Source organism: Mus caroli, chromosome 7, assembly GCF_900094665.2.
Source record: "Mus caroli chromosome 7, CAROLI_EIJ_v1.1, whole genome shotgun sequence".
NCBI lineage: Eukaryota > Metazoa > Chordata > Mammalia > Rodentia > Muridae > Mus > Mus caroli.
Genome location: NC_034576.1, coordinates 130,422,969 through 130,434,080, shown reverse-complemented (window position 1 = coordinate 130,434,080; position 11,112 = coordinate 130,422,969). Strand labels below are relative to the sequence as shown.

At 47.3% G+C, this 11,112-nt stretch overlaps 1 protein-coding gene across 3 annotated transcripts in view; it reads left to right on the top strand.

Moving 5' to 3' along the window:
• Nucleotides 1-11,112, top strand: part of Rgs10 (regulator of G protein signaling 10) — a 42,206-nt gene that overhangs the window by 10,447 nt on the left and 20,647 nt on the right. For all 3 annotated transcript variants that reach the window (XM_029479783.1, XM_021167950.2, XM_029479782.1), the window contains exons 2-3: nt 3,623-3,741; nt 4,845-4,931. In XM_029479783.1, coding sequence (XP_029335643.1) covers nt 3,623-3,741; nt 4,845-4,931 — 206 coding nt within the window. The remainder of the gene's footprint in view (nt 1-3,622; nt 3,742-4,844; nt 4,932-11,112) is intronic.

Below are 11,112 nucleotides of genomic sequence, written 5' to 3'. Positions count from 1 at the left end.
AGTGTACTCACATACATGAAATAAATAAATATTAAAAAAAAAAAAGAGCTCCAAAGTCAAAACACCAGTAACTAAAGCTTTTGCAAATCCCTCCCTGAATCACACAGCGTTGTTTTTATTTTCTGATGTAAGGGAGATGGGAGCCCTGGAACTACCATTTTCCAGTGTTCCAAGGACCCCGGAGTCCCGTGGAGGCAATCCTAGTGGGACAAATAGGTGTTACTGGTTCTGTGTAGTGATTCCTTAGATAAGTCATTTTCTTGGACTTTTGCTTTCCAGTCTAAAGAGGCAGTAGATCTGGAATTGTATAACTTTGTGTGCATGTGTGTGTGTGTGTGTGTGCGCGCGCGCGCACGCACGCGCGTACACGTGTGCATGCATATGCATGAGCATAACGCATGATGTGTGGAAGCTAGAGACTGATGCTAGTCATCTTCCTCAGTCACTTCCACCTTGTTAATTTGGAACATGGTTTCTCACTGAATCTGGGATTCTGGGATTCAGTTAGACTGCCATGTCACTGAGCCCCAGGAATCCTCCTGCCTCTGCCTTGTCAGCACTAGAATTACATAGGTACTGCTGCCCTGGCTTTGTGTGTGGGTGCTAAGAATGGACCTCAGGTACCAAAAGGGCCAGCTCACTTCTTGTTCAACTGAAAGCTGCCACAAAAAGTTAATCCACAGATTGGTAGTCAAGCGGGTGCTTTGCATTTCCTCAGCAGTGGAGTCAGCTCTCGACTGCCTGGGCACAACCCACCATGTGCATTTATTTGCCAGAGAGCAGGGCAGTGAAACCCTGGCATGGTATGGTTGATTATTTAAGAGTGCCAAGAATTTCCGCGTCCTTTCAGACTAAGGTTGAAAACGTGGAAAGGAGCTCGTGGCTGCCCGAGGTAGTTCCTAGAATAGCGTGCTTGTGTCCTGGTGTTTATTTGCTCAAGAGGATCTGCTGGGGCAGTGGAGTAAATGGTCAAACTGTATTCTCGGGGCAGAGAACAGAAGGTAAGTTGGAGGAATGCTTGGTGGAAGGAGCCCTCCTTCGGGAACCTCTTGTAATGGTTTTAAAAACCTGCTGTTTGTGGAAAGACTCTGTGTCCAGGGATAGACATTCCAGGGTAGATATGGGACCAGGAACTCATTTCTTACCCACAAGCTGGGGAGTCACTTTGGAAGGTCAGCAGGGTGATGTGGTCAATTGTTCTAGGAAGCTTGCTTTGCCAAGAGGAGTGGCACTTCCACAAATCCTCTCACACACTGCCTCACCGGTGAGCACCGATGCACAGACCCTAGGTTTCTGATGACGTTCTGTTTTATAGAGGTTCAGAAAAAGGACCCCAGAAGAGTAAGAGGTTAAGGTGTCAATTTGGGAACGGTGGTACACACAGGCAAGTCCAACCCTGGAAAGGCTAAGAAGGAAGATTGTGAGTTTGTGAGTTCTAACCCAGCACAGGCTACATAGTAAGGCCCGCTCTCTCAAAAAACAAAACAAACAAAATCAAGGTTAGGATGTGTTATTTTGACCCCTAAAAGGACATCAGTTGGCAACTATTAAGTCTATTATTCTCTTTCCCTCCCGCCCCCTGTGCATGTGCGTGTGTGTGTGCCTGGGTGTACAGGTATGCTTGTATGTGTGCATATGTGTGCATATGTGCACAACTTTAAGGGATGTTCCTTAGTAGCTCTCTGCTTTTTTTGGAGATGGGATCTCTCAGGTGGCCTGGGGCTTACCAGTCAGTTAGGCTCACATTTGGGTGCTGGGAATCAAACTTGGGTCTCCATGCCTGTGCGAAGGTACCTTATCAACTAAGTCAGCTCCTCTGGTCCAAGTCTGGTATATTCTGATACACAATATTTCACTTTTATGGTTTCCTAGTTGTTATTTTCAGTGATTAATATAATTTTTTTTCCAATCATGCTTTAAAAATGATTAGCTTTTTGGTCTCTTAATTTTTTCCTGGATTCAAGCTTTTTTTTTTTTTTTTTAATAGAACCTTGTCTTTAGCGGTTAGGACAAAAAAGCCAATTGTGGGGAAAAGTGCTAGCTGCCAATACGGTTCCCTTGGTGGGTCATGGTTTGCGGAAGAGGGGAGAGAGACTGTCACAGTGTGTAGCCAGCTCTCTGATGGACCTCCCATTTTGTTCCCTGATGGACATGTGATAATTATACATATTTGTTAGACACGGTGGGGGCATTTCAGTGTATATTATTATATAAGGAGTAAGTCAGAGTAGTTGCCGCATCTGTCACTTCAGGGTCTTCTTATTTCTTGGTGCCGGGAGTGCGCAAAAGCCTCCTACCCGCTGTGGAGAAATGCAGAGTTTGTACTTCTACCCTGAATGCTTAGATAAGCCCCGCCTCAGAGGGTTTTCTCTCAGCTGCACACACAGATTTTACTCAAGACCTTGTAGCTCAAACCCGTCAAGTAGGTTTTGAACTTGGACTCAACCAAAGTGACATGCCAGTCATGAGAGTGCAAGTCCCGCTGTTCCCCCACCTTTTTTATGGTAAAGAGGATTTTAAGTATCAAGCCTGTTGATGTAAGATGTCTCCTGTAGTCACCCATTCACCCAGTGTAGCAGCAGATCAGTGACATTTAGCTTTGTCGCCATCCATCCATCCATCCATCCACAGGCAGGGTCTCATGTTTCTCAAGCTGGTTTTGAACTTCCTGTGTAGCCAAGATTAATGGAACTTCTGATCTCTTACCTCCCAAGTGCGAGGACCCCAGGCAGTGCCACCTTGGCTGCTTTTGTGCGGTTCTGAGGCCGGAACCCAGACGAGCACTCTTCCAACAGAGCCTCATCCCTGGCTGTATTTTTTTTTAAGGATAAGACATATTTAAAAAACACAAAAAAAGACAAAAAACGATGAACCAAACTACATAAAAGCTGGATAAGTAACTGTGTTGGCAAACCACACTGGAGGTGCGAATGAGAGTGAAGATGGAGACCTCTGATGCTTTATTTAAAATGCTGACGTTTGTTTGTCTTTATCCTGGGACTCAGGATAGAACCCAGGGCTCAGCGCATGTGAGACAAACACCCCACCCTCCCCATGCCCCGAGCCCCAGTATGTACATTAATTCGTATCACATGAAGACACTTATCTCCATGCTTGCGTATCTTCACAGCTCTTGGTGTGATCACCCTCATTCCGGCCTTGCTTCACACGCTTGCTTATGTGCTGCACAGGCTGAAGAAGCCGCTCTATAGGGGCTTTCAGATCCATGGAGGCTCCATAACTGTGCAAAAGGGCGGGGGGGAAAGAGTGGATGCCGGGTCGGGGGTCAATGGAAGGTGGGTTGCAGAGAGACTCAAGGGCCAAGGGACAAACTGGGACATAGCAGAAATGGCAAGGCCCTCCGTTGGTGTGTTTATTTATTTGTTTGTTTTGTTGTTTTTGTTTTTGTCTGGACAATGGAGGGAATAGTGACTCCTACCTCAGTAGACTCGGTGTTGTGACAGGCCCTAGCACATGCTGGTTTGGTGCTGATGGTGGTGGTGACCTTAGCCATGCAGAGTTACAGTAATTTCCTCACATACCCTGCCTGCATGGGACAGAGTCCTTGGGTGGTGACACTGTCTGGTGTCACTGGTGACACTGTCTAAACTGTGTTTTGCAGATATCCATGACGGAGATGGGAGCTCAAGCAGCGGCCACCAGAGCCTTAAGAGCACAGCCAAGTGGGCATCCTCCCTGGAGAATCTTCTGGAGGATCCAGAAGGAGTGCAGAGATTCAGGGTTTGTCTTTTCATTGTTCATTAGAGTTGACACAATAGGAAAAGTTTTGACATATGTATGATGGGGGATGGTGGTGTGGGGACCAGGGCAGTGCTTAATACTGACTATCCTGGCTACAGACTAAGAACCATTCATCTGTCATGGCCGTCTTGGACTCCCACTAAGGGACATGGAGCTTATCTCTGGTTTCCCTGTACTTAGTGGGGAGGAGATAAGGGTGATGGGGGAGGATGCCTTACCAAAATGGGGTTTAGAGGAAGGGGTTTCAGGGCTGGCAAGGATGATCTGGGACTTTGGGGTAAAGGTTTGTTCTTTCCAGTCTCAGACCCTCTCTGAACACATCACTGGTGAGAGAGGTTGGATGGTAACTGACTGAGTGAAGCCGGGGAAGCCCGAAGGCGAGCTGATGGACAGGAGCGAGCTAATGCCACCAAGAAATGGCTTTTCCTGCCAGCATAAGCGCTGCTGCCCATGGCGGATCACACGTGAACCCCATACTGACCCTGCAACCTGGCTTTTTAAGTGATAGGGCAAGGTGCTGCCGGTCCCCATGGAGACCCCGGGATGGGAAGTAGAGCTGTGAGCATTGTCTGGATGCCAGTGAGGTTTGAACGCTTCTGTAGAGCTGACCATGTGCTGACTCCTCAGCCAGCAGTCTCAGGAAAGCACACCTCCAACTTAAACTGGTCTCCATCACCATGATTTGGACGGACTTAATATGTTTTCTTTTCTTTTGTTTAAAAAAAAAGGGGGGGGCCTGGCTTTGGAGGAATGCACTTTGTTTAAACAGTGTCTGGAAGAGGCTGATATATCTTCCACTTTAATTTACTTTTTGGTAATTTATTGTCAGCTCAGAAATGCAAGTAGATTCCCGCTTCATTTTTATTGTGTCTTGCAATGTCAAAACCATTAAGGTGAAATGCGTAAGAAATATTTGCTTCAACATTAAACACGTTCTTTGTTTTTCCGGGTGGAGTTTTTTTTCCAAGGGCTGATTAATCCAGGCTCCTCTGTCCACTTTCGCCAAGTCATCTTCTAAAGGAAACGTATCTTTTCTCAGTGTTGAACACTATTTGATTCCCTCTCCCCCTTTTTATCTATAGGAGTTTCTGAAGAAGGAATTCAGTGAAGAGAACGTCTTGTTTTGGCTAGCGTGTGAAGATTTCAAGAAAACGGAGGACAGGAAGCAGGTACCTCTCCGCCTTCTGTTTTCCTGATGGATGTTTTTCCCCTCATTACTCCACCTCAGACACCTGTTGCCTAGATTTGGGAGGTGCCCGGATCATCCTCACTGGTACCAGACTCCAGGGAAGATTTAGATTTTTCAATGGGTACCTTGTGTTGACCAAATATTAATATTTTATTTTAAAAAAGGGCAAGTTAGCCATTTTAAAAGAGAGCTGTCCAAGAGGCCAGCATTCAGAACGAACATAAACATTTTTCATCTGTAGTTTGTCATTGTGTGGGCTACTTTCTTTATAAATAAGTCACAAGGGTGTCTCCTCTGCATGACACCGGTGTTGTCAGGTGTGAGTCACGAGATTAGCGGACGTATGTGTGGCCCCGAAAGCCCATGGTTCGTCAGACAGACTGCCAGTAGCTGATGGGCGTTCCCTGTAAAGAGTTTGTAACTCCTCCCAGAAGGTGTTTGTCTTTTGTCAGAGGTGGACTTCCATCTCCATGCAGCCAATGAAGGGGGTTATGAGACAGGTGAGCTGGGTGGGTTTCCGATGTTAACTCCTTGTCTTTCCAAGGCCTGTGAAAGAGTGTGAGTTCTGGCCAAGGATGTTGGAAGTGAGGGGAAGGGGTTGAGCAGAGGCTGCCCTGTCCTGTTTTCAGTGCCTGCACTGCTCACAGAGGGACCCGAGGGCCAGGCTTCCTGTGCTCAGCATCTGCCTTTGACTCACTTCCAGGAGGCCACTAGGCCTCAGCTCTACCACCCTTGTACTTCTGTCCCTGGTACCTGGGGGACCCCTCTTCCTATAGAGTCTTCTCCCATGATTAGACATTCTGATTCTTCTTTTATCCCTTTTCATGCTTGGTATCAGGCAAGCACCTTACCACTGAGGCTTGTGTCTGGCCCTCATTGCACTGTCTTTTGAGACAGGGTCTCACTAACTGTCCAGGTTGGCCTTGAATTCACTCCTGGCAGGCCACTGAATCTGAGTAGCTGCTATTACGGGCCTGTGCCTGTAATTCTAAAGTGAAGCCACCTAATTTGTCAATATTTGAACTAATTTTAGTTTATAACCTTTCTTTCTTAGTTACTGTTCTGTTGTTGTGAAGAGACACCATGACCAAGGCAACTTTTAAAAGAAGAAAAGCATTAAATGAGGGCTTGCTTACAGTTTCAGAGGGCTAGTATATGATCATCGTGGCAGGGAGCATGATGGCAGGCCCAGAGCTGGATATCTCTCTCTCTCTCTCTCTCTCTCTCTCTCTCTCTCACACACACACACACACACACACAGACAGACAGACAGAGAAAGAGAGAACACCATGAGTAGATATGAAGCTGCTCCTGGCATGGGCTTTTGAAACCCACAACAAGGCCACACCTCCTAATCCTTCCTGAACAGTTCTACCAACTGGGAACCAGGCATTCAAACAAATGAGCTCATGGAGGCCACTCTTATTCAAACCTCCATGCTTGCCTCCAAACAGAGCATCTCCCCACACAGATGTTGCTTGCCGGCTGTCAGGTTTGGAGGTACTTTTTCTAAAAGCTGGGATTCCCAGGGCCAGCGGCCATCTTAATGGCTTGCACGTTTGCAGACAACAGCCTGGAAAAGTGGACCTTGCTGCTCTCTTATAAAGTTCTTTAGGATGGGACCGTCTGTGGCCTTGCTCTTCAGAGTGGGCAAGAAGAGATTCTGAAATGGGTTTTTCTGACTTGAGTCTCCAAGGCTGGTCCAGCTCTTCTAGGGATGACTGTATCTCTCTGCCATTTTCTGCCCAGGGGAAGGGACTTAGTGGGGGAAGAGTGGAAAGTTGTACCAGCATTGGACAGGTAGGACTCAGGGGTAAGGTCCCCTGGGAAGGAGAACACACCACCTCTGTCCCCAGCACTGAAGACAGGCCTGGGAGAAGCTCAGCTGCACTCTGGCCTTGAGCATCTGGTGTGACCAGCATCACACCATGAACGTCTAGCTCAGAGTCAGGTGGCCATGCAGATGTCCTTCATTTGCCTTGTTCTTTGAAGGTCAGGGGTGGGGAGGACCCACAAGAGAACAAATCTATCCTTGTGGCTCAGACAGGAAGTAGAGCTCCTGGGCAGAGTGGAACTTAAACAGTGCTCTGGAGGCACCCAGCCATCTTCCTGCACCACAGACCCTGTGTGTCTATTCCCCTGGAGTGCCCAGTCCATGCAGAGTGCCAGGGATTGTGAAAAGCCCCAGAGACACCCACCTCATGGACAGAGCAGAGGAGCTTCTTTAGCGTACAAAGCTCTGCGAGCGAGTGTGATGCATGTGGATATGGGAAGTGTGGAGCCCGAGGACACTCGGGCAGTGGAGGTCACTGAGGTCGACTGGGAAATGAGTTGTAGCCTGAAACCAGCAATGGCGGCTGGGAGAAGGGAAGCAGTGATTCTAGAAGTAGGAACATAACTTGGGAAGAGCAGAGAGCAGGGTGGAAGGGCCCTGGTGGCTAGAGAGCTGCTGGGATGGGTTTGAAGCTAAGGATAGATGAGGCCAAATCTGGGAATGTGTGTGCCATAGCAAGGAGGGGACTTTGCACCCTGGCCCTGGAACATCCCTATAGGACCTTAATGTTCTATGTGGCAGAGGTAGTGTTGGGTGGCACTGCCTGTTGGAGTGATCTCCTGTTTGGAGGTCTAGAATCAGCAGCCCCTCTCTTCACCCCCATGCTCAACACCTATCCCAGGGCATCTGGAAGGCTTGTGTCTGTAAGTCTGGATCATACTGAGCAGTGTAATGAATGCTGTATTGATCCTCTGTTCCGTCTAAGGCACAAAGATGCTTGTCTCAAACTCTCCTTTGGAACATCACAAGCTAGACCTCCATCTTATGCGTTTTTCTCACTGCTCTTATCTTCTAAGCTCCAACAGACCAACTCACCAAGCTTTGAACACTCAGTAGCTTTTATAGCCCAAAGTTGTAACCTCAGGCTTCACCAACCACACCAAGTTCAGGAAATAATGACTCTGAGACTGAATTATCATGAATAATTGCCTAGGCCAAAAGCTAGGGCTTGTTAATCAGCCAGCTTGTAAGTCAGGTGTCCTGTTTACTCCATTCTCAGTCTTGCCATGTCGGGGTTACCTCTCCTCTGGTTCATGCAACGTCTCCATCACCTTTTAGGGAGAATCCCACGCTCCCCCGACTCTTTCTCAGAAATCCTCTCTCCATCCTGGAACTTCAATGTCCCTATTTCCTGCCTAAGCTCATAGGTCATTAGCCTCTTTTGGGCAGGTGAAGCTTTGACACATTGTACAAAAGATTCCCTCTACACAAAGTTCCAAAGGCTTTTACAGTCCTGCTCAGAACTACATGGTCAGGAGTGTCGTGGGAATACTTCACTCCTGGAATCAATGTCTATGCTAGTCAGGGTTACTGTAGCTTTAATGAAACAAAAGCAACGTGGACAGCAAAGGCTTTATTTGGCTTACACTTCCACATCACAGTCTACTCTTGAAGGAAGTCAAGACAGGAACTCAAACGGGGCAGGAACCTGGAAGCAGAAGCTGATGCAGAGGCCGTGAAGGAGCGCTACTTATTGGGTTGCTCATCATGGCTCTTGTTTTAATAGTACCCAGGACCACCAGCCCAGGAGCTGCAGCACCCATAATAGATGGGCTGGTCCTTCCCACATCAATCATTAATAAGAAAACTAAGGCTGTCTATAGCCTAATCTTATGGAAGCATTTTATCAATGGAGGATTCCTCCTCTCAGATGATTCTAACATCTGTCAAGTTGACATAAAACTAGCTAGCACAATGCTGCCGGGGAGGATGGTGTCATTGGTGATACCAGCATGTCTGGGTCTTGGTCTGGGTCACAGCTTTGGGCATTCACACTGCTATGTGTGATTTGCAAGGTCAACAGCAGCCAATATTAGGCTACTGCACGTTAGTTACATAAACATGCAGAGCCAACCTCTGGACCCACAGGCTCAACTGGGGCCAGCTTCTGGGGAGGTAAAACTAGGCAGTCAGCTCTGAGTTACTAGTTTCCAGAAGTGGGGGAGGAGGCAGGCCCTGCAGAAGGCACCTAACTGAATTTCACAATCAAACTTACCACATCTGTCCCAAAGGGAGCGTGGGAGGCTCTATCGCTATCTGCAGTCAATTGAGGCAGCTGTGAGCCTGATGCAAATCAGGCTTTCAAACCTCTGCTAGTTTAAGGACAACTGGTCAATTTCTTTTCTATGTTTTTCTGGCGTGTGCACGTGCACAAGCCCACATTTGTGTTGTGAATGGGCTTTTTTTGTATGTGTGTGAGTACATGTATGAAAGTGCTCATAGTACATGTCTGAACACGCATGTGGAGGCCTGAGACCGACATGAAGCTATCATTCTCCATCCCCCTTCCATTTCAGTCACTGAGACAGGGTCTCTCAGTCAAGCCCAGAGCTTATTCATGTGGCTGGTCTCACTAGCCAGCTTGCACTGTCTCCCCTTTCCCAGGCTGAAATTGCAGGTAATGCCACCATACGTAATTTCTAGGGATCCAGATTCTGTTGCTCGCTCACTGTGTGGCGCTCACTGTGTGGTGTTAGCTTCACCTCTGAGCCTCACACTCACTGACACTCACTGACTCTGAGCATCTTGTATAACATTCTTCTCTATCTTTTGTACTTTGTCTTTCTGTCTCTTATGCCCATGAGTCCAGGCATCGTTGTCTTTCTTCCTCTCCATAGTATCCAAACATCTAGATCCGTGCCAGGGACACAGTGTGTTTCTTCCCCTGTGTGGGATGATGGTGTGCCCTCCAGTTAGGCTGGACTCTCACCTTCTGAAACCCTGGACATGATGATGGGCCTGTAAGATAGGAATACTTTCCAGCTTGCTGGGGCTTTCCTTCTTAGAAGTCTCAAAAGGTAGAGCAGCCCTGAGTTTTGATCGTCTCCCACTGTCACCCTGTGACTACTGGGCAAAGCAGGGCCATGACTTAGGAAGGTCTAGCATTGCACGTATGAAACAAATGCTGGGGACTTTGGGAAACAGGGAAAATGACACTTCCTACCTCCAGTCCTCAGACTCTCTTGTTTCTTATACCTTCCTTTTGTCAGTACTCAGCACATTCCATTTCTCTGTGGTTTAAAACCTTTCTCTCATGTGCCTTTCCCTCCCTATGAGTTATCATGTGAGGTATTTTAGCTTTTAGGGTAATTCGACATTTATGCCTTATAAAACCACAGAGACACGCTGGAGAGCTGGCTCAGCAGTTCAAAGCCCAGTGCTCTTCCAGAGGACTTAAATTTGGTTTTCAGGTGGCTCACAACCTCCTGTAACTCTAGTTACAGGGGATATGATATCTCTGGCTTCTGTGGGTACCCACATATATCCATACATCTCTCCATACATATGTAGATTATAAAAATAAAAATAAATCTTAAAGAACAGAGAAAGCTCCAATAAGGTAGTTATTTTTTAGCTAACCCTGAGTTCATTTGTTCATTCATTCATTCATCCATCTTCTCATTTCTCAGTCACCTCATGTACACTGGGCCTCTTTACTATGAGGCAAGCATTGAAAAGGACTTGGCCTCTTGTACAGATCTTTGCAGAGCACATCAAGAATGGGACAGGGTGATGGGTGGGGTAGGAACTGCTTTCACAGTGTTCACAGCTCTGAGAATGCTTTAGGCCAGCATTTAAATATGATAGTACCTTGTATTTTAATAGTATTTAAAGCTTAGAGTCATGAGAGTCTATGGTGTTGATTTTGGGGGGCTGGTGGGGCTATATTTTACTTACTACTACATCTCATAACTGGGTCGATTTGGGGGTGGTTTCTTAAGTGCTTTTTAAAAGAGTTGAAAATGTTCCTTCAAAGCAGTTTGTGCTCTGTGAGTGAGTGTATTGCACAGGAAAGGCATATTGCCTCCCCCCAGCTCCCCTCCAGAGCTCAGGTGCCGTCTAGGGTGGGTATTATCTTTCTGACCACAGCCTGTGGTATGAAGTTTTAATCCATTTTCATCATGGGAGTGGCAGGGTCCACTTTGAACCTTAGGAACCTGCTGTGGTCTTGGCCCTTGTGCTCACTGTCCCATGCCTCTGTGACTCCCTTTGTGAGCTGCAGCATGGAATTTCAGGGTAGAGGCCTGGTGGAGCACAGTCAGTGTTTTAATAAAGTACCAGCTGCCCCTCTCACCCTCCCTCCCTCCCTCCCTCCCTCCCTCCCTCC